Genomic DNA, 26,933 nt, shown 5'->3' with positions numbered 1-26,933 from the left:
GAAGGCCCAGAGCAGCAAGTACAGGGATGGGAGGGAGCTCTGCCCCGGGGGCTCCTCCGGGTGAGAGAGCCCGGAGCCCAGAGCCAAGGGCCCCACGCCGAGCGTCTCAGGGTCTAGGAAGGCTCAGGATGGGGAGGACCCAGCTCCACTGCACACACCAGGGTCCTCGCCGGGGGCCGTTTCTGAAGTGCGTGAGGAACGCACAGGCATCGGAGGGGACGCCTCAGGCCTCGCTGCTGCTGCCGCTGCCGCCTCTGCCGCTGCCATGCTCCACCCACACGAGGCGGGCCTGCTCCTGCAGGATGCGGCCACGCACCACCTTGGCCAGCTCCTCTGAGTGGCCCCACTCATGGGCCGCCACCTGCACCCAGGAGCAGGGCAGCCCCCAGAGCACCTGCTCCGAGCCTCGGCATTGCCGCAGCAGCTCTGAGTCCCGCCAGCCCGGCCGGCCCAGCAGACCCCTGCCGAGAGAGGGGAAGGTGGGCGGTGGTCAGAGTGGGGGATAAAGATAGACAGTGAGACAGAGAGAGAGGGACAGACTAAGATAGGAGAGTCAGAGGGAGAGGATGGACAGCGGGAGACAGAGAGAGAGAGACAGAAGGCAAGCAAAGAGATGGAGAAGAGGAAGAGATGGAGAGAGAAGGACAGAGACAGAGACACAGGCACCCAAAGAGGGGGAAGCGCTGGGGTCCTTCCCATCCTCCCGGCCCATCTCACCTGACTTCCCGGACATTCTTGTCAGTCACCTCCACGTGGATGACGATGGGGTAGATCTCGTTCTGGACCAGCTCCCGCACGCCCCGAGCACCCAGCTCCAACAGGCAGTGCTTCTTCTCCGGGGGTCAAGGCTACATTTTACTCTCAGGCCAGAGACCCTAGGCTCCCTGCCCCCTGACTGGGCCCCATAACACAGCCCCCTACGGGGTCCTGCTTCTGCATCCAGGGGGACCTTGGCAACAAGGAAAGAACTGGAGGGGAAGGGCCAAGACCCAGGGAAATAAGTCACTTCCCCCCACTGGACCTCAGCCTCCCTATCTGTAGGATGGAGCTGACCCCGGCAGCCCCAGCTCCCAGGGAAGAGGCAAGTTTGAAGGCAAAGACAAACAGGTGAAATGTATCAGCCAAATTCTCCAGGGTGACCCACATGAGGTCGACTGCCCCAGGCCACCCATCTCACAGGTGAGGAAACAGGCCCACGGAAGGAAAGGGACTTGCCCAGGGTCACTCTGCAACTGAGCGGCACAGGCGTGCACTCAGGCTCTGCTCTTGGGCCCAGAGGGCACCCCCCCCGCCCCACCCCAAGCACCGACCTTCCCGACGGACTCCTGGATGGCACGGATCCTGCTGCCCAGCCCAGGGGTGGCAGGTTGGGCCTTGGGGGCTCCGGGCGCTGACGATGTGCACTGTTCCTCCCCAGAGAGGCTTTCTGCACGCAGGGAAAGGTAGGAACGAAGGGCCAGTGGGCCTGGCTGCCCCAGGGTGCCACCCAGCCCTCCCCTCTCCGGGCGTGCAGGCTCACCTGCTGGGCACACTTGAAAGTCCAGCCGGGAACTGGGCAGGTCTAGGAGGTTGCGGATGAGCCTGGGCGCCAGGCACTCAGGCAAGAGCACCACGGGCCGCAGGGCAGAAACCAGCAGGGGCCGTACCAGGCTATAGGGTTTGAGGCTCCGCTCTGGCTCTGGGCAGGGAAGGCAGTGTGAAGAGATGGGGGTGCAGGCAGGGCCCCAGCTCCTCTTTCCTGGGGCAGCCAGTCCCCTCGATACTCTCAAGGCCCCGAACTTTTTTCCCTTCCTAAGCCCTGCTGCTCCTCCTACACACAGCAGAGCTGCCCCCTCCCTCGCTGGGACCTGGGACCCTCGCATGAGGCTCCGCCCCATCCCCTGCCTCACCCTTGTCCCCTACAGGCCATTATCCTCTCAGCAGCTGCAGGGACGCTTTAAAACTGAGGTCAGATCCTGTAACTCCCCTGCTTTCAACGTACCAGTGACTCCCACAACTCGCAGGAAGAAAGCTACATCCTCCACGTGGGTGAGCCAGACCTGCCGGGGCCTGGAGAAGCAGCGAGCCACGCGCCCCCTCACAACAGACTCCATTCCTGCCTCACAGCTCAGCAGCTCTAGTCACAGGGCCTTTGCATGCCCTGGGGTGGCCCAGTTAACTCTCCTTTCAGAGCCCAGGTCATGCTTTCCCAGGTCCCCAGGTGGGCGGGGACCCCTCCCCCTCCCCCTCCCCCGGAACCCCTCCCCCCTCCCCTCTCTCCTCCTCACTGCCACACACATGACAGAGTTATGCACTTGCTCTACTCGGTGTCCTCCAAACACAGTACATGCAGCCATGCCTCTGAGCCTTCACACAAGCTGTGCCTTCTGCCTGGCACAAACTCCTCTTCATCAGTGAAGGCCCCAGTTCAAACAACCTCCCTTCCAGGAAGTCTTCCCTAACCACCCTCTCCTCCTTGCCCCTCAGAACTGCTATTCCCTCATCTGGGCTCCCCCAGCCCCTCTTCCCTTCTCTGGCCCAAGGCCTCACCCTCCTGCCTCCAGAAACTCCCTCTGGGGTCGTCACGACACCTGCCACCACACACAGGCAAGAAACACAGCTACGCATGCTTTGCAGGATAAGGAGAGGCCCGTGCTCGTGCGTGCCCTAAACTCACCCAGACCCACAGTCACACCTGGACATAGACAGCTCCCTCAACCCTGGTGGCCCATCTCCCACCAGGCCCCTGGCATGGGCCCTGCCCCCCACCGGAACCCAGGCCCTTCCAGGCCAAAGGGCCCACCAAGGCCGAGGACACCCCGATGTGCACCCTGTGAGCAGTGCAGGCTGCACCTTCACACCTGCGCACGCACCTGAGCAGGGCTCCAGCAGCAGCTGCTCCGGGGAGTCCCCAGCAGGACTCCCCACATGCTTGGGCTTCACCAGCCGCAGCTGGTCCAGGGCTCGCTTCTTCAGCTGGGGAACGGGTAGGGAAAGAGGGGCACCTGAGAGCTCAGCTCCATCCCACCCTCAGGGAGAGAGGGCCCCGCTGCCACTACTGTCCAGGCTCATGGGTCAGCACAAGAGCCCCCTCCCCACCAGGCTTTCCCCTGCCCCCACCCGGCCCAGCACAGCCCCCGAGGCAGGAAAGGGCAACCATCACTAGGGACCAAGGGAAGCAAGACTGCCAGACCCAGTTAGAGCTAGAGGAGCCTTAGGTCTGCCCCCACTTTAGAGACTGAAAAACCGAGGTCCAGAATAAGACATTAAGAGACAAACTCTGGGATCTCTTCCAATGAATTAGCAATGTGACCTTGGGTAGATAGATTACAGAAACCAATATGGACAGCATTAATTATACCAATAGCTGACAGGTGTTGAAAGCCTACAACGTGACAGACACTAACTAGATCCCACGTGCACAAACCCAAGAGGCAGGCAGCATAATCCCCCCATTTTACAGATGAGGAAACAGAGCCTCAAGGGAGGGTCCCGTGGTTGTCCAAGGTCACAGGCTGAGAAGGAGCAGAGCAGGGATGCAAATCTGGGTGGCCTGGCTCCAGAGCCCAGGCTCTCCACCTTCTCTCTAGCACTGTGGGCTCTTGAGACCGCTTTAACCTCTCTGAGCCTCACTCAGCCCAGGCGCACAGTGGGGGCCATCACCCAGCCCAGCCCTGGTCCAGGGATTAGAGAAGGGGTGTGACTGTTGTTCCGTTAAGTGCTCACCACGCGCCACACATGCTCCTGGGCAGCGGGGCACACGACCTCACCTCCCCCTCTCAACTACCCAGACGGGAGCCCTGTCGTTCTCTTTGCTGGACACATCGGAGAGGATCAGCCAGTCTGGGTGGAGAAGAAACCAAGGAGCTCACCAAGCAGATGAGCCACCAAGCGTGGGTGGGGTCTCCTCCCCCAGCTCCCGGATAATGGAGCCTGTCCTCTCCCTTTTGGGGCCCCCTCAGTACCCCTTCCCCAGGCCCTCGCCCTGCCCCCCCAGCCCTGCTTACATTACTGCGGGGCCCCCGGTGTCGGCTGGACGGCAGGCATTTCTCCTGAACTTCTAGGAGCTGCTGGGCTCTGTGTAAGGGGGTCGTGTCACGCGTTTGTAGGGAGAAGGGGAGCCCCTCACCTTCTCTCCTCCAGTCCCCCATTCCTGTCCCAGAGGATGGCGAGGAACTGAAGGAGGGAGAAAGAGTCCCCCATCCCACTGCCAGCTCCCAGGGCTGCTGGAAGTGTCACCTCTGATAATTGGGCACAGTGCCCCGGTCCAGGTCCCGCAGCGTGAGGGGGTCAACCCGCGTGCAGAACCACTCCTGCCGCCGCTTGTACGCCGGGTCCACCAGCCGCAGGATCTCCTGGGCTTTCACGCACAGGGCATGGGGGTCGGTCCGCTCAGGCAGGGTGAGGTTGGCTCGAATGTAGAAGGGCTCGGCCCCCGGCCTCTTCACCCAGGCGTCTAGGGCCTCATGGAAGGACTGGCAGGCTGGGCATGGACAGGCAGGGGGCAGCAAGGAGGACAAGGAGAGGGGAAAGTCAGGCATCAGCCTCAGAGAGGCCACAGATGTGGCCCTCTCGAGGCCTGAGCGGCCAGGACCCCACCTTCCCCCATTTTTTTTTTTTTTAATATTTATTCATTTATTCGGCTGCGCCAGGTCTTAGTTGCAGCATGCGGGATCTTTAGTTGTGGCACGCAGATCCAGCTCCCCGAGCAGCAATCGAACCCAGGCCCGCTGCATTGGGAGCGAGGAGTCCCAGCCACTGGCCCACCAGGGAAGTCCCCACCTTCCCCTTCTTAAAGTGAGAGTCCAAGGCCCAGAGAGGGTGGGGAACTGGCCCAAAGCCACCAAGCCCACTCGGGACAGAACCAGGACCCGAACCCAGGTCTCTGGACTCCTATCCAGTGCTCTTTCACTGTAAGCTGTTTACTGAGAAGACAGAGGAAGGGCACAAGGACAACCGGCAAGAAGGCAGGGGCGTGGGAGGGAAGGGAACTGCCAGGGGTCAGGAGGCAGAGCATCCCCCTCTCAGGCCTTGGCTGTCCCACCCACACTATGGACCAGATGAGCCTTCTCTTGGGCCCTCAGTTCTGACCTTCTAGGACTCCCGAGTCCTCAGTCCCTCCCCCCAGGCCAGATTTACCCTTGAAGTCCATCAGAGGGAGTGTGGATGTCTGGTTCCAGGGCAAGGTTCTCTGCTGGGCCTCGCCTTCCAGGACTGCCCGCTCCAAGCCAGCAGCCTCTGCCCTTGGCTGGGAGAAAACCCAGGCAGGGAGGGAATTGAGTTTCCCAGGGCTTCCGGAGACAGCCCTGGGGCTGGAGGACATCGGGTGTGGGGGTGACCATGTCTCAAAATTCAGCTGCCCCCACCTCACAGGGTGGTGCCCAGTCAGACACTGCTCTTGGCAACTGCCCTCCTCACCCAGCCTGTCTCAGTCTGGTCTTTCCCACGTGTAAGGGTGGGGATGTGTCCAGGTTCAGTCAATCTGCCCCACCTCCCAGCCCCTGCCCAATCAGATTTCACTTGATGCTGGCTGAGGCGGGGCAACCAGCCGCTAGTCACTGAGCCCGCCTCAGCTTCGGCCAATCCGTAGAAACTCCGCCCAGTGACCTAGATCCACCAATCAGAGGGTATCCATCCCCAACTAAAGCACTGACTCCGCCCCCAGCTCAGAAGGGCGGGGCCTCACCTCTCTTGGTTCCACCCTGGCCGATCCTGGCCCAGAGAGCACCCTCCGAACGACAGCCCCAGACCAGCTGTCCCTGAGGAACGACAGGCCATCTAGGCCCTTGTCCTGGGGCTCAGGCCCCCCCGGGGGGCTCCAGCCAGACACTCGGATGGCCAGAGACCTGAGAAGAGAGAAAGGAGATGGGAATTAGCGTTCAGTATTTTGATTCAGTTCAACATTCTTGGAGAACCATAGTGATTCCCCAAGGATGCCATGACTCCCACCCCGGGCCACTGCACCTGCAGGGAATGCCCACCCCCTTCTTCTCTGCCTGGCAAATTCTGCTCATCCTTCAAAGCTCAGGTCAAAAGCGACCTCTCCCTCCCCAGCCCCTGCACATGGTGAGGCGGAGCTTCCTGCTGAAGCCCCGCGTTTTTGTATTTTCCCATTTGTTGCCTCGCTCAGAAAGAACGCCCTGAGAATAAGCCTGCTGTCATGTTCAGCTTCAGATCCCTACCACCAAACACAGTGTCTAGCACATAGCAGATGACTAATATAAGCTTGTTACGCTCATAGTCTAGGGCGGGAGGTCACCTTTAGATCGCAAAAGATCAGAGATGGTTACTGCTGGCAGTGGGAGCACACAGGGGAGGGACTTCCGAGAGGAAGCAGCAGCTGGGCTACATACATCATGGTGAAAACCAGAAGCACTTCGGGACCCAACAGAGAGCACACGGCTCCAGGCTGAAGAGCTGGCGTGGGCAAAGGTGTGGAGGACAGGATACAGGATACAGTGTGGAAGAACTTAATAACAACAATAATAGTAGTAGCAGGAAACCCTGGGTGCTTCCCATGTGCCAGACACCGTGCTAAGCTCCTTGCCCTAATTAACTCCCAGAAAAGGCAAGCTGGAGCCAGCCTATGGAGGGCTCGGAATGAAGGCGCCTGGCCTTCCTCTCATGGGCAGTGAGTCACCAAACCCCCATCATGGCAGGGCTCTGCCTGTCCCCGGATGAGAAGTGGTGAGGCCCTGTGAACAGACTAAGTGACAACTGACCACAGGTCTCCCCATGGGCCCCCACAGTTCTGGAGAAGAAGAGAGACCAGGGTCCATGGGTGTGCCCCAGCTGGAGAGGGGGCCCAGGAAGAACCCAAGCGTTCACTCGCCTCCCCACCCACCCTGGCAGCTGCAGCCACAGGGCCACACTGCCCCCTGCTGCCAGCCCGGGGTGGGCAAGGCTGCAAAGACCTTAACCCAATCAGCACCCATGCAGGGGGGGAACCCTGGCCCTGGGGAGTCCGACTTGGCTCCTGCCCCCTCAGTCCAAACAGAGAGCCAGGCCCCAGGGGCTGGGGCTAGACATGGGTGCTAGAGGCAGCAGGGCTGCTTTTACAGGCTCCTTCAGCCCCAGGACTGTCCTGGCCACATCGGTGTGGCACAGAAAGGCCTCAGCAGAGACAGGAGGCCTGAGGCCAGGCCTGGCTATGCTGTGCAATGGCCCGATGGCTGAAGCCACACAGTCCAGCTCCAACCCCAGCATTCGCTGTGGCCTAGCCTTGGACGAGTAAGCTGGCCACTTGATACTGTCCCCGCATCCCTAAAGCAAGAACGATGATGGCACCCGTCTCCCACTGTGGGTGTGAGGGTCAAATATAGAGATAATGCAGGTAGAGGTGGAAACCAGAGGGCTGCAGGGCCTTCCAACTAAATGGGTTGTGAAATTCACTGGGTCATGACCAGCACTGTTTTTTAATGGAATGGAATAGAAAACATAAGCCTGCCTCCCTTCAAGTAAATCCAACTATCTTCCTGTGACCCTTTTGTTTCAGGCACATGTACTGGGTTTCTCACGTGGAGGGCTGTGGTCAGAAGAGTTTGAGAAAAGTGGCATGGAGGGCACCAGCAGGAACTCTGGGGCCAGGCGGCCAGGTTGCTTGCCTCGTTCTCAGCAGTCCCACTTGCATCCACCTACCTCATTGTACAACTCAATGAGTTAAAACATGGGACATGGGACTTCCCCGGTGGCGCAGTGGTTAAGAATCCGCCCACCAGTGCAGGGGACACAGGTTCGATCCTTGGTCTGGGAAGATCCCACATGCCGCGGAACAACTAAGCCCACGCACCACAACTACTGAGCCCGTGCTCTAGAGCCCGTGAGCCACAACGACTGAGACCGCGAACCACAACTACTGAGACCGTGTGCCTCGAGCCCGTGTTCCGCAACAAGAGAAGCCACCACAATGAGAAGCCCGCACACCGCAACAAAGAGTAGCCCCCACTCGTCACAACTAGAGAGAGCCCGTGCACGGCAACAAATACCCAATGCAGCCAATCAATCAATCAATCAATCAATAAAATAAAATTACTTTAAAAAAAAATGGGACGTTGTTGGAACAGTGCCCAGTGAATCTAAGTGCTCAATAATAGATATTCACTGTCATCAGGTGTGATTCAGGACTAGTCACCTCTCTGTGGCCCCATTTCCCCACCCATTTCAAACCCACAGACAACTGACCATCACAGCTTCCCCAGTCGAGGGCCCAGCAGGCAGCCCGCATCCAGGCCCTCCAGGACCGACCTGCTCACCACCCACCCCTGCCTAAGCATGCCCCCTCCCCTCCCTGTAATTCCAGGATCAGGGCAATTTCTCAGCCACCCCAGGTTTTCAGGCTTTTCTTGCCAATTCCTGCTGCTCTGAGACCCAGCTCAGGCATCTCCTCCTTCAGGACGCCCTTGCCCACCTCCCCAAGGGACCAAGTGACTTCTCTGAGCCTCCACAGCCCCAGGCTACTACCTGGCAGTTCATTGGGGGCAGGGTCCAGGCCAGGTCCCTCAGCCCCAGGCCTCAGCAGACAAGTGGGTTCGGAAGAGAAAGGAATGCGTACGGGGCAGGGGCTGCCTGCTCCAGCCTCTCAGGACTCCTGGGTCTCGGGCGGCACACTCTGATTGATCCCAACCCTGCCTGTGGGGGGTGGAAAGGATGGGGCCCCAGGACACTTCCCCAGTGTCAGGTCAGGAGTTGGGTCACAGGGGAATGGGGCCAAGTCCTTCACTCTGCCAGCCCTGAGCAGTGATGGGCTAAGTGGCCTGCATGAGTGTTGCCCCACCCCAGGGCACTGTGGGAAGATCCCTAGGCAGGCCAGGGACCTTTGAAGTTGACACTTAAGCATGTCACACAGATTGCCTCACTGAATCCTCCCGACGACCCCCAGGAGCCACCTGTTATTCCCCCCACATTAGAGAAGAGGGAAACTGAGGCCCTGGGGAAGTTATAACTTGACACGGGTTACACACGTGGTGAGTGGTGGAGTCAGGTGATGACCTATCCAAACCCTCCCTGTGCAAGGTCGGCCAGTGCTGGAGACCCAATGTCTACGTGACAAGCTCGGACAGGGGTGGCCCTGCCCGGGAGACAGCACCCCAATACTCTCCCAGTGCCCTCCCCATTCAGCACCTCACTTTCACTCTTTTTCTCCCTGTCCATCCATGTCCCCCATCCTGCCCTGCCCCAAGGCCCTGAGAGCCAAGAGGGGCAGGTGAGAGCAGAGGGCTGAAATGCCCAGAGCACAGTGGGCACTTAACACGGGTGCGAGGTTAAAGTAGCTTCGACGGGAGGAAGGGACAACAGAACCCCCAGCTCCACCACCAAGTGGCCATGGGACACATTCCTGACTCTGAGCCTCATTTTCCTCATCTGTATAATGGGGCTTGCAGGGCTACCCTGAGGGTTAAGCCACAACAACACCAATAATAATAGCTAAGAGCTAGCTTCCTGCTCACCGCGAGCCAGGCATTGTACTAAGCGCTCTAGTAGGAGGACCGGAACCCCCAACAATGACCCCAGGGGACAGGCACTATTGTGAACCCATTTTACAGAGCAGGAAACTGAGGCACTGAGAAATTAAATGACTTGCCCAAGGCCCCACAGTAGCGAGTGACAGAGCCTGGACTTCAGCTGGCTCCCAAGACTGTTCTTCCCCCTGTGCTCTGAGCTGTAACCCTGCCTCCAGCCCAGGACACATGCAAACAGCACTCGCCAGCCCGTTAGGGCACTCGAGTCCCTGACCTCCCATCGCTCCACCCCTTTCTCTCCCGGTCCACCTCAGTCTTCGTTCTTCCCCCATCTCCCTCCTCCCCAGGAACTTCGTGGGCAGCAGAGGTGGCCCCACGTGATCATGGGGCCCAGGTGGGGGCTGGGCCAGAACCTCCAGCTCCCTCTGCTGCATCCCAGCGCCCCCTGGACAGCAGCCAGGACCCCTGCTGCAGGCCTGAGCGGAGGAAGGGAGGAAGGGCTGAGGCAGGCAGGAAGGGAGGCGCCTCCGCCCCTTCCCCCAGAAGCACGTCCTGCACAGTGAGAAACAATGTCACACTGGGCCCTGTGCCGGAGGGTGAGAGTGGGGGCAGGGGCCTGGCCAAGCTGCTTCCAGGAGGCAGGAGGCCCCTGGCTCTGCTGTGCCCTGATTTCTTGTGTGACCTGCACTCTGTGATCAGCATCCCCCGCATTCCAGCTCTGACACCAGCGCTTCCTATGCCCCCTCCAAAACCCAAAGCTGATCAGGTCACTCTGCACCTTGGCCCTGGCACGTCCCAGCTGTGTGACCTCAGGCAAGTCAGTTAACCTCTCTGAGCCTCGGTTTCCTCTCCTACAAAACAGGGGTAATCATAATAATGCCTGCCTCCGAGGACAGAGGGAACGCTGTAAGGCAGCCAGCAGCCGGCCCTGCATTTAGTAACAGCTAAGCTCCCACAGCCACAACCAGGTCTCCCAGGGTGCGCAAGCCAAAATCCACACTTCCCCATCCTGACTCACAAAGCCTGCCCTAGCCTTTCGCCTTTCCCCTCCCCCACCCTCACACTCCAGTCACCACCAAACTCCAGGTCCATCCCTGAACAGATTCTGTTCTCTCTTCTTCCGCGTCACCCAGCGGCACCCCCATGCCTGCCCCTGAGTTCAAAGGTCACATTCTCAGACCGGCCTCCTCCATCTCCTGCCCTCCTGAGATCACGGACGGTCTTGAGCAGGGAGACCACGCATCCACCGAAACGGACAGAGCACACGGCCTGCAGCACGCTCTGGGCCGAGGCGATTCATGACTTCAGTTGTGGGCCTGGGGCCAGCCCAGCTGCAGGGGCCCCACCCCACCCTCAGCGTGAACTTTGCTGGGAGGCTGAGTCCTGCTGGGAACCCCAAGCCGGGAGGACAGGCAAGCAGCGCGAGTAACAGCTACCATCTACCCACCACCCGCCTGGCAAAGTGGGGGGCTTTGCTGCCACGAGCCCTAAACCTCCGAACACCACCTGTGGAAGACATCACTGTGGCCCTTTAGCCAGTGAGCGAGCTGAGGCCCGGGGAGGTGAAGTGACCAGCCCAAGTCTCCCAGACGATAAGCGGTGGTGACGGCATATGAATCCGACGTGTGACTCTGTCTAAAGACCTTAATGGTGTGACAGCCGTGAGGCGAAGGCTCCGCCCCTGCTCGCCCCTCCCTGGGAACCCGAACCAGCCCCCCAGCTCCACCCCCACCCCCCCACCCCCAGGCAGCTGCAGTACCTGTTGAGGAGATCCAGGCCACAGCCTCTGGCCAGAAGGCCCTCCGGCTTTCCCAAAGGCCACACGCTGTCGGAGGACGAGGACGAGGAGAGGCCAGGGGACCAGGGCTTAAGCGTCACACTCCCTGGAGAGGAGGAGTAAGGTTTAGGGGTGCCAGACTGAGCAATGGGGTAGGGCCCGGGTTGAGCCCCTCAAGCCCTGGGATGGCCCATGGCCCAGAGGCCTGGGGATTTGGCAGGTTTGAGGCCCCGGGAACACGTTGGACTCACGGGGCTCAGGGCTGGGCCCGGGCTGGCCAGGGTGACCCTTCAGTTTCCCAGAAGAGGGTGGAGGACAGGCTGGAATTGAGGAGCCCCATAGAGCACAGCCGGGACCAGGAGAGAGGACCAGGGTGGGCTCGGGGTGAGAGGTGGGAAGCAACTCCCCCAGGGCCTCCCAAGCAGAGCCTCCCTGCCCGGCCAGAGGACAGCAAAGCCTCAGGGAGGGGGACGCAGGCCAAGGGCAGAGCAGGCAGCATAGCCCCCAGATGAGCCCTCCCCACGGAGTCCCCGGGCCTTTACCTGTGATGTCCGACATGCTGCTAAAGGACCTGCGCAGAGAGAGGGCGAGAGGGGCCCGCACTGAGCACGGCGCTCCGGTGCCTCCCAAATGTCCTGCAACCCCCAAGCGCGTGCAGGCTAGAACCCGGGAGGGGCCTCGGGCACAGTGCACTCGTGCCACCCAGTCCCCTAAACACACAGGAGAAGCTAACACCCTGACCTCTGCCCAGCTCTTCCACCTAGAATGCCCTAGCCTGTCCTTTAATGCCACCCCCTCCCGGAAGGCTGCCCTGACTTCTCACGCCTCATCTCAGCCTCGCTTTCTACCTTCGTCATTCGTGACTCTGGGCTCTGCCTCCCTCCAACACTAGACCATGATCTTCCCATCACACACCTGTCATGGCAAGTTCATCCATCGGACCAAGCCCATGACGGGGGACCAAGCCCATGACGGGGGACACAAGCTCTGCAGGAGGCGTCTCCTGCCCTTGGTCTTGCCATCAGTGATACGGCTCAGTTTTTCTGGCCCCCATTTTCTGCTGCTGCTTGAATCTGGGGCCTGACTTTCTTGCTTGAGGTCCCTGACCCCTGGGAACTTCCGCCATGTCTCCTAGCCCTGAACCACCCAGGCTTCCCCCTTAAGGATCTTTGAGGCTTGACCTCCAGTGACTCTCACGTCAAGGTGCTCAGCAGGGACTGAGCCCACGCTGCCCTTTGACCTTGTCTTAACCCCTGACCTCATTCATGCCCATCACTCCTGCAACCTGGGTTTCCAGAGCTCCAGCCATTTAAGGGCAGTAAAGGGAGGTGACAGCCTGGACCTGACTCTGGCATCAGGGATCCTGGGAGGAAGCTGTTTACCTCTTAGGGGGTGCGGGATCCTCCTCCCGCTGCCGGCGGAGGATGGAGCCGGCGCTGGGGGGGAAAGGCAGGATGGAGAGCCGGTTGATTTCCTTCTCGCTGTCCGTGGCCTCCTCCTGCAAAGCCACAGCAGGGCCTGATCACCCCCACGGGACCTGCCCACAACTCATCGTACCTAGTTTGTGCCCATTTCACAGATGGGAACTAGGGCCCAGAGCCGAGGGGTAGGCTCTGCAAGGTTATGGGCATGTGAGTGGCTCCCCAGGTCTCCCGGCACCCAGGCCCAGGCCCAGCACTGAGCTGGCTCTGCGTACGCTTAAACAAGGCACTTGGCCTTCGTGGGCCTCGATTTCCTCTCGTGTGAAACCGAACTGTCAGCAAACTGGAGAGTACTCTACGTGTCAGTAATTCTACGATGGCCATCCATACCCGCCATGTCCGGGCTAGGGCAGGTGTCTTACCGAGGTGTGGGGCTCAGATCCCCCTGTGACAGCCACCTCCCCAGCTGTTTCAGGGCCTCCCAGCGGGGAGGGGAACTCGCTCAGGCTCCAGGTGCTGCTGAGGTTGGAGCACAGGGAATGGGAAGAGGCGCAGGCCTGGGAGAGGAAGGGGGTGGGGAGAGGTCAGCAGCCCTGGGCCAGGGCCAGCCCCTGCCATTTTCTCAACACCTGCTGGGAACAGGGATGTGGTGGGGAAGGAGGGCTGGATCTCTGCCCTTGTGGAGCTCACACCCTAGTGGAGGAGATAAGCTATAAACAAGCAGATAGATGAAGGAAGTAAGGCTCAGCGGCCAGGAAGGCCAGGCAGGAAGGTAGCCAGGGTGGGGAAGGGACTCAAAAGGCCCCACCCAGCCAGGGGCATAAGAGCGCTTTCCAGAGAAAGTGTGGTTGGAACTGAGAACTCAAGGATGGTCTAGGCAGATGGAACAGTATGTGCAAAGGCCCTGAGGCAGCACTGTGACACATTCCAGGAATTAAAAGGCTGAGACCGAGAGAACCAGGCTCAGGGGCGGAGGGGCACCCTGTAGGGCCTGTAGGGCACGGTAAGGGGTTTTGCCTTTACCTAAAAGCCACTGAGGATTTTTAAAAGTCAGAAATCACAGATTCACACTTCCTTTGTTCTATTTCTTCAAGCATTAAACTCAACTGATCATCTTTAAGCAAACCCATGATAGGAAAAGGCAGAGTTCCAGGCAGAGATCTGAGAGCCAGTGTCTGGTTTATAAGGCGTCTGGGGGCTCAGCTCCACTTTTGGCTGGCCGTGTGATCTTGGGGAAGCCTCTGACCCTCTCTGGGCCCTGTGCAATGAGGGAACTGGACTAGCTGGTCTCTGAGGGACTTCTAGGGCCCACATTTTGCATTCTAAGATGCTCACAGGCCCTCGGGCAGCCGGGCTTCTCCAAGTATATGCTAAGCCAGGCTTCAAACTATACTTTGTGCCCCAGGTGCAACTCCAGAAACTCAAGAGACTCCCACGCTCCTGTCTTGTTCCCTGATACACCAACCCACAACTACCCGAGCGACATTTTGTCCACCCTGGCCAACAGGGTCCTCCAAGACTGCCATGTTCTTGACCTTGGGTGAGGGCTCCAGCCAAGACCCACGTATTTCCTCCCAGAACCTGCATCTTCCCAGGCCCAGCTGAGGACTCCCAATGGGTCCCCCCTGTCCCCACCCCCGGCTGAGTTCTCCCACCAGGTCCCGCCCTGGCCAAGAGCTCCAGCTTGGGTTCCTGACCCTGCTCACCTTGAGGTAGGGGCCACCCTGGACCCGCTGCAGCTGCGCCTCCAGCAGGGCCTTGGCACCCTCCAGGCTGGTGAGCGCAGTCAGCAGCTCATCCCGCTCGGCCTCCAGGCCCCGGACCTGCTTCCGGTACTGGTCCTTCTCGATGAGGCTCTGTGAGTACTGCAGCTGGATCCGGTCTCGGCTCTGGATGGCCTGGTGAGAGAGGGCAGGGAGGGTGTTGGGCCAGCAGCTGAAGGAGCCACATCGGCTCAGCTGTCCTGGCCTCTGACCTCTCAGATGCGGGGGTGGCAACAGGAACAGCAGCTAACGTTTCTTAAGGACTTCCTGGGTGCCAGGCCCTCTGTGTTAAGTATCAGCTCATTTAATCTTCACAGTAACTCTCCGACTTAGAGATTCTCACTCTTCTCATTTTACAGACGTGGACACCAAGCCAGCAGGGACAGAGCTGCAGAGTCCAGGCTCGTACCGTTTCCCCGAAACAACTTAGAACTCTTCTGTGGGACCCACTGGGTGCAGGGGTCTTTATTCCCAGCCTTCAGGGTTCAAATCCAGCCCAGTGCCCCCGAAGTGCCTTTCCCCACAGTGAAGACCAGGGTCCCTGAGAGCTGGGCCCATGGCCAGGACCTGCTACCCATTGTCTCAGAGGGAGCTGGGGCCAGAGGCCCACAGGCTGGGAGCAGGCAGGTGAAGCGCACATTCCTGAGCCCACCCCAGACCACACGAATCAGAATGTCTGGGGACGAAGCCTCAAATCTGCGCTTTCACCTGGCCCTCCAGGGGATCCTGAGGCCCGTTCTCACGTGTACACTTCAACTCCTCTAGTGGGATTCAAACGTGGTCCAAGGACAAAACCTCCTGCCCTTCCCGCTGCATGGGGAGCCTCACGCAAGGAGGGCTGCGGGCCCGGAGGAACTGGCCCGAGGTCCTCGGCCTACCCTATGGCCTCAGGAGATGAGGGCTATGGTACCCAGGGCCTGGGAGCCAGAACTTTTGAGGATTTCTTCACCAGCAAATATCTGTAAGTACCTCCCACTGTGTAGGCCTTGCCCTTGAGGCAGGGAGAACAAGGGATTCAGATGCAAAGGCCGCCAGGACCAACTTTGTACCTGTCACAAGAGCCCAGTGAGGCAGGTGTGTTGAGGGGATGGGCTGGCACATCTCAGGCCCCCTGTCTGTTTCTCCTGGCCTACTTGTCCCCTCCTAAGCTGATAAGGGTACTGCTCATCTCTGTCTACAATTCCAGTCCTGTCTGCCTCTCGTCATCTTCCCCTGGACGAAAACCAGGGCCGGGCACACCGCAGGCCGGGCTCACCTGGTCCCGCTCCTTCTCGATCTCCTCCAGCTGGGCCAGGACGGTGGCCATGCGGTGCTTGTACAGGTCACAGTCTTTCTGCAGTGTACGGTGCTTCAGCCGCAGGTCCTCCATCTCCTGCAGGTACTGTGGGCAGGCGGAGCGGGGTGGGACACGCCCAGGCCGGACCCCAGGGCTGGGGACAGGGGCAGCTAACCAGCTGGTGTCCAGCAGGTCCAGGGAGAGAGGCCTGAGCCCCAATAATGAGTGCCCACCTCCCCAGCTGGGTGGCCTGGGCCACTGACTGACATCACCTCACTGGGCCTCAGCTGCCTGATCTGTAAAATGGGGATAACAACCCGGTCCCAGCCAGCCTGGGCCTCCCCATTTCAAGTGCAATCTGCCCCCTTACCCCGCTCTACTTGTTCCACAGCACTCATCGCCCTCTGTGACATGAGGTAACGGACTGCGGATTACGTGTATGGAGTCCTGTTTGTCTCCCCTGTTAGAATCTGCCCTCCCCAGGAGCAGGGACCTTTGTTCCGTTCACCGATCGATCTCAATACATATTTGAGAGCAAATGAATGCACAGTTCTTGGCACAGGACTTGGCGTACAGCGGATGCTGGGGGAAGGCTGGCTGAAGTAAACTGGTGATGCCCTCCCCAGGCGGTTAGCAAGAAGGCGGGTGGGAGGGTGGGAGGGAGGGAGACGCCAGAGGGAAGAGATATGGGGATATATGTATATGTATAACTGATTCACTTTGTTATAAAGCAGAAACTAACACACCATTGTAAAGCAATTATAAAGATGTTAAAAAAGAAGAAGGCAGGTGGGGGCAAGGCAGGTGCGAGGGGAGGGGGGAGATGTGGACATTACCTTGTCCCGCAGCTCCTCGGCCCACTGCAGCTCCCCCTGCACCGTGTGCAGCTTCTGACACAGCTCCTGCCTGCTGTCCTGCGCCTCGCGCCAGTCATGCTCCAGGATGTCTAGGAGGATGCGCTCTGAGCCTGGGGCCCCTGGCCGGCTTGCCTCCTGTGGGGTCAGAGTTCAGGGCTGCCTCAGCCCCTGGCTCAGGGCCCACCCTGAGTGTGGGGTAAGGGGGACAAACAGACCTCAGCCCTCAGCCCCACCCTACTAGCTCTGCCACCTTGGCCAAGGGCCTTGACCTCTCTTGACCTCGGCTTCCCCCTCCGTAGAGTGTGTGTGGCGCCAACAGCCCTGCCCACCCTCCAGGGAGCATCTGGGGGTACAAATGAGGTAAGTGGATGTGGGCGTGCTCAGACAAGTTGGACCAGGACCTTATTCTTCAACAAGAACCAGGCCTGTTCTCTCTTGCTCTGGGCCCTACCTGCCACCCAGGACAGCAGACGGGTAATATTTCCAAGGCCTATTCCCCCCACCCCGACAATGGGTCTTCACAGGGTCTGAGCCTGGCCCAGGGAGGTAGACCGAAGGCTTAAGATCCAGCCCACAGACACACACCCCAGCCGGCACGCCCAACCCTGTGAAATACACCAGAGCCCCGGCTCCCTCCCCCACTTCCTACGAGGAGCAGTGGCCAGGTGGTAGGCCCACACTGCCCCCGACCTGCCACAGGACCCTGAGCAAGCTCCAGGGCCACCCAGGGGTCTCAGGCTTTCCAGGGTCAGACTCCTCTACGAAGCCAAGGAAAGCGGAGGCCCTCTCCCCGGAAAAATGCTCACACACAAAATCAGGTACCCAGTTTCAGGGAGTTTAGAGGCTTCCTGCCCCACCTGACCACCACCCCCCCCCGACCCCCGCAGACCCCAGACTCAACACCCAGCGCAAGCTGAGCACTGAAGGCCCTCCACTCAGAGCTTAGGACGAGGGGCCAGCCAGGACTCCATCCAGATCTCAGATCCCCGGATCCAGAATCCTCACTCTCCAGGCCTCAGGGGGACGAGTGAGCAGCAGGAGGGTCTGGCCTCCCCCCGCCCCCCGGCACTGCCCCCACTCGCCCCCACCCCCGACCCCGTACCTGCTGCAGGCCCTCCTGCAGCTCCTGCAGCGATGCCACCAGCCGCTGGTTCTCTGCACGCAGCTCGGAAACCAGGTCCGCGCTGTCAGGCTCTTTGTCCTTCTCCTCGGCCGCAGGGAGCGGCCCCCTGGCCCTGTGCAGCAGTGTGCACTCTTCTTCCAGCCGGCTCACCTTGAGCTTCAGCTGGTCCACCTGGGGCCCAGGACAGGGGTCAGCTCGGGGAGGGAGTACCAGCCAGGCCAGAGAGGAGGGGTCCTGTCCCACACTCCTGGGTGCCTCCCCGATTCCCAGAGAGGCCCAAGCAGGTGTCCTCCCGAGACGTGTCTAGGAAGAAGGGACAGGCTGGACAAATACAATAAGGAAGGAAGGGGGGCAGCAAGGCCAAGCCACCCTCCCAGGGGAATCTGCCTCAAGGACTTGTGGGTGGAGGGGCCGTATATAACACGCTCTTCTGTCCCACACTTCTGACACTGCGCACAGGACCAGCATAACGGAGGGGAAGGAGGGCTGCACCAAGAATAGGAGGACCCAGGGGCTGGGCCCAGCTCGGCCTCTAACTCAGTGTGGCCTTGGGCAAGTCACAGCCCCTCTCTGTGCCTCAATCTCCTCATCTCCTTGTGGGGGGAAGAAGGAGGAGGAGGATTCTGAGGGTTTCACCCAGCCCAGGGGCCAGGATGTCCCCCTCTCACCCAGCCTCCCCACTCAACATACACTCATGGAACACATGTGAGTCTCACCCTCCCTTAAAGATATTCCTACCAGAGCCTCCACTTGGGAAGATTATGAGATTGGTTCACTCCAACATGAATTCCAAGTCCGGGATCCATATTTCAATTGTACCATTTTACCCTCTGTCATCCTGAGCAAGTCACTTACCTCCTCTGAGCCTCAGTTTTCCCATCAGGAAAATGGGCCCATTCAATCCCCCTGCTCCACCACCTGCCTCCCAAAGTCATTGCAGGAATCAAACAAGACAGCAGGTGGACGGAGGCCTTTAAACTATGGAGCTGCTGAGGGTGCGACAGCGGCTATCTTTACACCTTTAAATAAAATCCTAGGACCCCCAACTGTCACCGGTTCAGTGTGGGCAGCAGAAACTGGCCAAGGGTGCTGGGTGGGCGGCTGGGTGGTGGCCGCCTGGCAGACAGCAGATATGCACGGCCAGTTTGCTGGATTATGAATGCACTCAGCCAGAGTCTGGTGTCCAGCAGGTCCAGGTGGCTAGACCTGTGATGGCTAGACAGTGACAAGAGGAGAAGCAGGTGGCAGGCCACAAAATGAAGTCACTGTTGGAAAAAGGGCACAATGACCTCTGGAGCTATACTCAGGCATGCTGACATCTGGTGCCCTAGGAGTGCCCTGGCCTCGCTTGGAAAGGACTTGCAGCCGCACACCCCCAGAGCCTGGCATGGCACCCCCCCTCCTCCCCCCGCCCACGACACACACACACACACACACACACACACACACACACACACACACACACACGCAAGGGTCTGGAGGCTGGGTCAGGCCGTTCCACGAATTAACACCCCCACTCCTCCTCCGCAGAGGACTCAGAAAGAAATTCATGACTCTCACATTCCTTTCCCCTCACAAAACACGCTTTGTGAACTGCCAGAGAAAGACAGCTAGTTACAAGGGCAAATGTGGTCACGCCCTCTCCAGCAAACCGCAGCCACACACCATGGCCTCCCACCCGACCCACGGTCAGCAGGCTCCCCCGATGAGCTCAGGGGACGGGGCACCTGGGACTCTCCGCTGAATGCCAAGAAATACGGATGCATTTAATCCTGGTGTACAAACTCACTTAGCGCAAAATTATAGCGTTCGTTCCTTTACGTTTATGTTGCTTAGGAATAACAGCTCATTACATTTGCACCTTATAAAACACAGTATTAAATCACAGCCACTACACACCTGTCCACAGCGGGAGGGAACCCAAGCTGCCGAGAAAAGCACCATCAGCTGCTCTGTTCATTTCCATCGGCAAAGCCTTTGTTAATTTGTTGCCAAAAAGCTCCAGTAAGTTAAGGCAAATGTAGGGTAGCTACATTTAAAGAAAAGCTTATCTATTAATTGAATTTCATCCCTCACCCTCCAACGCTACACTGGGAAAAAGCAGCTATTATCTGCCTACTGGCAGATCTCCATACCCCTAGGGCCATACTGTGTGCACCTACAGCTGAACCGCAGACACACGGAGAACCTCCGACACCTCTTCTACATCCCCCTACCCAACCCCAGGAGACTCCAGGCAGCTACACACACACACAGGGCATCCCCCACCCCAGTCACGAAGGTGAGACCAACCGCGCAGGCCACAGCCCCTCCCAACACCCAGGGGGGCCGGTGGCCATCGTGCTGTCCTCTCTGAGCAGGCTCTCCCCACCGGCCCCCACCCCAGCCCACCCCACCCCACTCCCGGCAGTGCCCAGAGCAAAGTCAGAAATGCTCAATCTCCGAACCTTGGGAAAGCACTCCAACCAACCTCTCTGTGCCTCAGTTTCCTCATCCATAAATGGGGATAATAACAGAGTTCCCTCCCAACCCCCATTCCAATGGAGTTGCTGGGAAATTAAAGGAGTTGATGGACGGCAAGCCCAGAGGACCATGCCTGCAGCACAGGAGGTGCTGTCTTGCTGTGATGTCATCTGCATCCATGACCTTGCGCTTCAAGGATGAGGAAGCTGAGGCTAAAGTAGGCCTGGCAGCCTGGGCCCGTCAACCTGTGGCCTCAACACCCCCAATCAGGACTCACTTCCCCAGACATCAAACCCCCAGCACGCACGGCCGCAGGCTCCAGCGCACCAGTGCACCGCACTGACAGCCTCACACGTGCCACCCATCATCCACGGGCACCTGCCACCCCCTGGGGAGCTCCAGCCACAGCTGAGGCTCATGGGGTCAGGGGGCTTCAAATCCCACAGTCAGAATCCCCCCTGTGGAACCTCTCTGGGTATGACTGGGGAGAGCCTACTGTGTGCCGCGGGCACTGTCAAATCCTTGGGACAGCCCTCGGCAGCAGTAAAATCCCATGCGAAGCCCCAGTAAGGAACCAAGAAAGACAGGCTCAGCTTCTCAGCCTGTAAGAGGCCATGGCCTCACTCGCTGACGGAAAAGAATTAGGTGAGATTTCACCTGGACGGGAGCAAACAGAACAGCGTCATGGGGCGGAGGCCAGCACCGGAGCCAGGTGGACCTGGTTCAAACCCAGGCTGCGCCACTTCCCAATCTGCAGCCTTGAGCAAATCCCTTTACAATCCTAAACCTGTATCTATTTCAAAATGAGAACCTGGTGCATGGTGCCTTAGTGAGATTACATGACAGGATGCACGTAACCTGTGTGGCATCGAGTAGCACTTAATAATGATATCAATAACAACGGCTAACGATAATCCAGGTCTTGAGCACTAACTCTGTACCAGGCACTGTACATGTCTTAAATCCTGTGACTTAAACTCAAGGAATCCTCGTAACCCAAGGTTGCTCTGGTTCAGCACTTGCTGACATTTTGGGCTGGACAATTCTTGGTTGTGGAGGGCCGTCCTGTGCAATCAGGATGTTTAGCAGCGTCCTGGGTCTCTACCTACTAGATGTCAACAGCACACTCCTGGTTGTGACAACCAAAAATGTTTCCAGACATGGCCAAATGTTGTTTTGTTTTTTTTTTTTTTTTGCGGGAGGAGGGAGGCAAAATCGCTCCCAGTCGAAACCACCGTCATAATTCAATGAAATAAATGCTCCCGTAATAAGTCCACACTCCCATGTTACAGATGAGAAGACTGAGGCACAGGGCAGGGAAGGGACTTGCCCACAGTCCAATATGCAACAGATGGTGGCTTTGGGACACCGGCTGTCTACCATATGACCGTCACTTTTTGCAAAGCTGCCCCTTTCCCACAGCACCCCCCATCTCCCCAGGGCCTACCGCCAGCTGCAAGTCCCGGCTGCGCAGCACGGCCGAGTTCTTCTCCTCGCTGAGCTGTGCTAGACGCATGGCAATCATGTAGTTCTCGTCCTTAAGCCGCAGGAGCTCCAGGCTCCCCGCCTCCCAGTCCTCCCGCAGCCGCTGGCAGCGCTCCTGAGCCTGCTGTTGCTCCCGCAGCCGCTGCTCCAGCCCCGCCCGCTCTTCCTCCAGCACCCGGCCCCGGGCCTGCAGCTGCTGCTCCCGCTGCAGCTGGCTCTTGCGAGCCTCCCTCAGCCGCCGCACCTCTGTCATCAGGAATTGGGTCAGGCCCTCGGGCCCTTCCTCATCTGCCAGGGGCAGGGGAGAGAAAAGACATAAAATAAAATCCAAGGGGATTTTATAAAATTGAAAAGTCAATACATAAAAATCCAAGGGGATGACAGACTGCACAGAAAAACCCAAACCAGAAGAACACTAGAAGGAAAATTGGAACCAATTTTTACAATTCGGGGACAGGGAAAGCCTTCCTAAACAAGGCACAAAATCAAAGAGCTCTAAGAGATTTCTAAACGATGACAGATATAAGAAACAAAGTTAAAAGACAAGTAACAGAGTGGGAGAAAATATAACAAATATAACAAATGACTCAGAGCCACAACATATGAAAAGCTCCTACAAATCAATAAGCAAACAATCAAATAAAAATGTGGGCAAAAACTATCAATAGGCAAATCCCAAAACAAAAATGGCTGGTAAACATAGGAAAATACGTTCCAACTCACTAGCAATAATAATAACAATAATAGTAGTACCACTAACAATTGACTTTATTCTTTGGCCTACATACATATATTATTTAATCTTCACAACAACACTTAAGATAGGTACTGTTTATTGTACGCATTTTAAAGCCAGAAAAACCGAGGCACAGAAATGTCAAGCCATTTGCCCAAGGTTAACTAACTAGTAAGCTGTGAACATCTCTCAACAAAGTACAAACTTAAAACAACAACATATTCTTCACATATCTGACTGCATAAGATGTTTTTAAATGATCCCCAGGACGAATGAGGGTACAGCAAAATGGGCACTCATACACTGCTGGAGGGATGTATGCTGATTTAACTTTCAAAATACACATTCTCTAAGAAATTTGACTTCTCAGAACCTCTCCTCCTGAGACACACATTTGCACAAAGATGCACCTAGAAGGACGTTCCCAGCATTGTTTGTAATGGTGCAAACTGGAAACAACCTAGATGTCCATCAACAGGGGATGGGTTAAATGACTGGCACGTCACTAATAAACACTACGCAGCCATTTAAAACAAGTGTAACAGATGTGGAAGAAACACAAACATCAGTTGTTCTGAGAAAAAGTGAAACACAGAGCAAGACGTGTAAGATGATTCCCTGTGTGTGTGTCTGTGTGTATAACTGCAAAGAGAAAGGAAACTCGCCACACTGATACCGGCAGAGCAGAGCTGAAGGAAGAAGTAAAGATCTTTCCTATTTACTTTCAAGTCTCCTGGAGTATTTGAATTTTTTACAGAAGAAACTGTAAACTGGCACATGCCTGACACATCTTTGGGGGAAAGAGCTGCATTAAGTGTGTGGGGCTCTGAACTTAGACTATAACTGCATTAGAATCGCAGTCCCACACTCAGCCTGCTGGGGGGACCTTGGGCAAACCGGTACAGTTCTCTCTGTGCCTCAGTTTCCCTACCTGTTCAACAGCGACAATGGGAGTGCCTCCCTGACAGGGACGGGGTAAGGAACCTCTGCACTGGTGTCCGAGGCGCTGGCACCCACGGCGGACCCACTCACCGAGGATCATGGAGCAGCGCTGGGCAGGTTCTTGGCCCGTGAGCAGCGTGAAGTGCTCGGGGTAGTAGAACTCCAGGGCTTCCAGGAAGGCCTCGTAGCCCCTCTTCCCGCGGCAACGCAAGATGTCCATCAGGCGCCCTGGGAAGTGGGGCGGGGGCGGTGCCCAAGGGTCAAGGTGAGGGCTTCTCCCCGTGCCTAGTTGCTTTCTCCCCCCTTCCCCACACCCCGCCATACTCCAGGGCCCACGTTCCCCAGATTTCTGAACCGGTGACACACACAGGGGCCTGACTCAACACATCAGCGGGGAGAGCCCGTCTGCCACGGCCAGGAAAGCCAGGATCCACCCCCTCTATGGCACTCCAAGACGCTGCCTGCGGCCCCCACAGATATAGGGCCAGCAAACGCAGCCTGCCTTTTCAATGGCACAGGGAAGCCCCCTCCATCCCCAAACGCAAAGAAAAATATTTCTCTCGTTGATCAACGCCTGAAATTCCACCATTAGACCCTCATCCCTTTGCCAGCTCTGTTCAAAGGCACAACTTATGGGAGAAGGCACCCTCAGAAAGCTGAGATGGGTCTTGAGCACTTGAGGAAAACGCTCCCAGGAGTGTGTAGCACACAGAAGTGGGGGGCGGGGGGCGAGCAGAGAGAACAGAAGAGATCAAAGGACACAGGAAAGCTGCCAAATCCACCAGCTGTGATCGGGAGGTCCCAAGCCCAGCCCGCACCGGCAACTACAGCCAACCCCTTGCTCTAAGGGGGGCCCAGGAAATGGGAGAAAAAATCCAGACGCGGTCTAGGCACCGCGGACACGCTGGGTCACGCTGTGGTTCAGGAGGAGGGAGGATGGTGGGCGCACCAACCATCCCACTCTACCGATGTGGAGACCGAAGCCCCGGGGATCGGAGCCCTTGGCCCGACGGTCCCGAAGAAGGCCCCAGGGAAGGCCGGCACCGCCCACTCAGGCCCGACCCCGAGCCCCACACGGCTCACCGGTGCGGTTGACGCGGCACGGGAAGCGGTAGGTGCTCAGCACCTCCTCCTCGTCCTGCTCGTCGATGACCCGGCATTGGCGCAGATACGGTGTGAGCTTGGCCGGGTTGAGGGCGCGCGTCAGCCGGTGCCGGACGCCCTCGATCCGCTCCCACAGCGCGTCCTCCTCCGCCTCGGACCCGGAGCCGGCCCCAGCCTCCTCCTCGGCCTCCCCTGCCTCGGCCCCGCCCGGCATGACCGCGTCTTCGGGGTCTGCGGGCCAGAGGCGAGCGGGGGTCAGCGCGGGCGCCGGGGGCGGGGTGCGCCGGCCGATCCCAGCACTGGGCGTCGCCCGCTGGACCAGCCGCCCGTCGCCGCCGGAACCCCCTCCTCCCGCGCCCGGTCCGCCCGGCGGGTGCCCGGCCCCCGCGTCCCCGGGACTCACCCCGCACGCCGGAGCCGTCTCGGACTCCCGGGTCAGCGCTCTGGCGGCGGCTCCGCCGGCGCAGGGGGGCGGGGTCCGCGGCGCCCCTGGCCCCGCCCCCGGCCCCGGCCCCGCCGCCGCCCGGGCTGCCCCGGCCTCCCCACATCGCCGCCCGGGCCCGGGCCGAGGAGCGTCCGGCCGGCCAACCACCCGCACGTCCGCCAGCACGCCCGGCTCCCCGCCGTCCGGCCGCCGCGCGCCTCCCCCCGCTTCCTGTTTCCCGCCGGCTCTCCCGGCCCTGGCTCGGCGGGGTCCCGATGGCCCGCCCACACCTGCCTGGCCTCGGGGCTCGGCGGCGCGGGCGGGACATGCAAGCTCTCACCCTCTCGCGTGCGCGCGGGGCACGCGGCGTCAGCTCCCACGGCGCACCGCGCGGCAGCTCCCACCTGGCACCTGGCGCCCACCTCGACCCACAGCCTGCACGGTGGCCAAACGGCGCACACATCACATCAGCAAGAGGCACACCGGCACACGACGTCACACCGGCACACGACGTCACACCAGCGCAGTGTACTCAGGACTCAAAGGTCCCAGACAACCCACGTGTCACGCCAACCCTGTGCAGATGCCACGCACCCGGTCACAATCTTATCTCCTCCGTCTCTCAGGAAATGACCATGCAGTGTGGGGCAGGGCTCCCATGCTTCTGAGAACCTCCGCAGATCTCTCCCCCAGAGCTGCCCCAGGGTCAGAGCACTTCTATAGCCCAGCTCAGCTGTGGGCTTACTGGGACCCGTTGTGTGAGAGCACTGCCTGGGAGCAGGAGATCCTATCCCCAGCCAGGCCTCTGACCTGCTCCTGACCCGGGCGAGTGCTTGCCTTCCCAGACCTCAGTGTCCCCAGGTAGACTGCCAGCTCTCGCACCTTCCCTCAAACTAAAACGCAGCCCCTGGGTGGGCCACAAAAGACGGAAGTAGGGCTGTGTTCTCAGAGATGGGAGTCTGAACTCTCAGGGCACCCCTGCCAGATCCCCTTCTACCTAAAGTCTCATGGCAGAACACGACGACCAGGGATCCATTTCCCCAAAAGAGTGTTCCTCCAGATGCTAGACCCAGAAATGCTTGGGAGTGGTTCTGTGGTCAAGTCAAGAAAGTTTGAGAAACGCTGCCTCCATATTCCCCCTGCCACCTTGGGAAACTCGTAGTCACTTATCATGATAAAGTGTGCACCCATATCTGCTGGCACCGCGACAGCGTCTCTCCGTGGGTTAGAAACTGCCAGTGGGGCCTGCTGGAAGTGAAGAGCGGAAGGAAAGGGTTCTAAGCTCCCCAAACTCCTTCCATACCATCTGACTTAAATGCCATGTGCACTTGTGTTATTTATCCAAAGAAGTAAAAATTTTCAACAAATGAAGGCCCTGAAAAGCCCTGCCATAAAGAAACTGGTTTAACTGTATAAATCCTAGTGTTCTTTCCCAAACTTAATTAACCATTTTTTGTTTTGTTTTGGAGATCACCAGTTTACATGGGGGGAAATGCTTTGGAAGTACTGGATTCTAGTGCAAATCCCAGTTCACAGAGGAGGAAGCAGGTGCCCAGTAGGGCAAGGAACTTGCCCAAATTCACACAGCGAGGAAGAAATGGGACCAGGCCAGAGCCCAGCCCCTGGCCCCTCTGTCTCCTCAGCCAGGCTCTGAGCCCAGGCACACACCAGGCCTTCCTCCCAGTGGCCCCAGGTACCCTCGGCTTCCTGTAATCCTCCCGCCAGCAGCCCTGTTCATTGTCAATATTTTTAACTTGGCCAGGATAATGGGATGAAAGTCTTTGAAAATCTTTCTGTGGTTAATTATTTCCTCATCAAGAAGCCTAAGCAGGGCCTGGAGATAAGGCACAGAAACCAAGGGGCCTGCAGGTAAGTAGACAGAGAAGTGATGGGACACTAACCTGAGCAGGGGGTCGCTGGATGCCCAGCAGTCCTGGAGAACCTGCAGTTCCCATGGGCACCATGCTCACATATTCACATGCAGTTATACACACTCACAGGCACACTCACACACACTCACCCACAGAGGGCATCTAGCCAGGTGGGAGACAAGGGGGCACACACCTGCCCTCCCCACAAGGCAGAGCTTCCTTGAGCGTCCACAGCACCGAGGGTGGAAGAGTGC

General features: G+C 58.6%; 1 protein-coding gene across 1 annotated transcript; it reads right to left on the bottom strand.

Annotated features, from left to right (window-relative positions):
* Positions 1-223: 223 nt before the first annotated feature.
* Positions 224-24,598, bottom strand: CARD10 (caspase recruitment domain family member 10). Its single transcript, XM_065887394.1, has 20 exons — positions 24,364-24,598; positions 23,371-23,508; positions 21,565-21,890; positions 17,634-17,825; positions 16,511-16,666; positions 15,654-15,779; positions 14,342-14,533; positions 13,058-13,192; positions 12,597-12,712; positions 11,757-11,785; positions 11,197-11,320; positions 5,666-5,825; positions 5,119-5,227; positions 4,219-4,462; positions 3,987-4,056; positions 2,853-2,955; positions 1,520-1,678; positions 1,311-1,426; positions 718-830; positions 224-461 (listed from the first exon to the last, which is right to left on the bottom strand). The coding sequence occupies exons 1-20, from the start codon at positions 24,596-24,598 to the stop codon at positions 224-226; spliced, it is 3,081 nt and encodes a 1,026-aa protein (XP_065743466.1).
* Positions 24,599-26,933: the final 2,335 nt, after the last annotated feature.

Source organism: Phocoena phocoena, chromosome 11 (assembly GCF_963924675.1).
Source record: "Phocoena phocoena chromosome 11, mPhoPho1.1, whole genome shotgun sequence".
Lineage (NCBI taxonomy): Eukaryota > Metazoa > Chordata > Mammalia > Artiodactyla > Phocoenidae > Phocoena > Phocoena phocoena.
Note: the sequence above shows the minus strand (reverse complement) of the source record. Positions and strands in the feature narration are given on the sequence as shown.

Bases quoted from the DNA above. Each gene is read 5' to 3' on its own strand.
- CARD10 (XM_065887394.1), bottom strand. From the start codon at position 24,598: ATGCCGGGCGGGGCCGAGGCAGGGGAGGCCGAGGAGGAGGCTGGGGCC. The intron at 23,509-24,363 runs GTGAGCCGTGTG...CCCACTTCCCAG, and splicing joins GTGCCGCGTCAACCGCACCG to GGCGCCTGATGGACATCTTG. The intron at 14,534-15,653 runs GTGAGCCCGGCC...CTCTCTCACCAG, and splicing joins TCGAGAAGGAGCGGGACCAG to GCCATCCAGAGCCGAGACCG.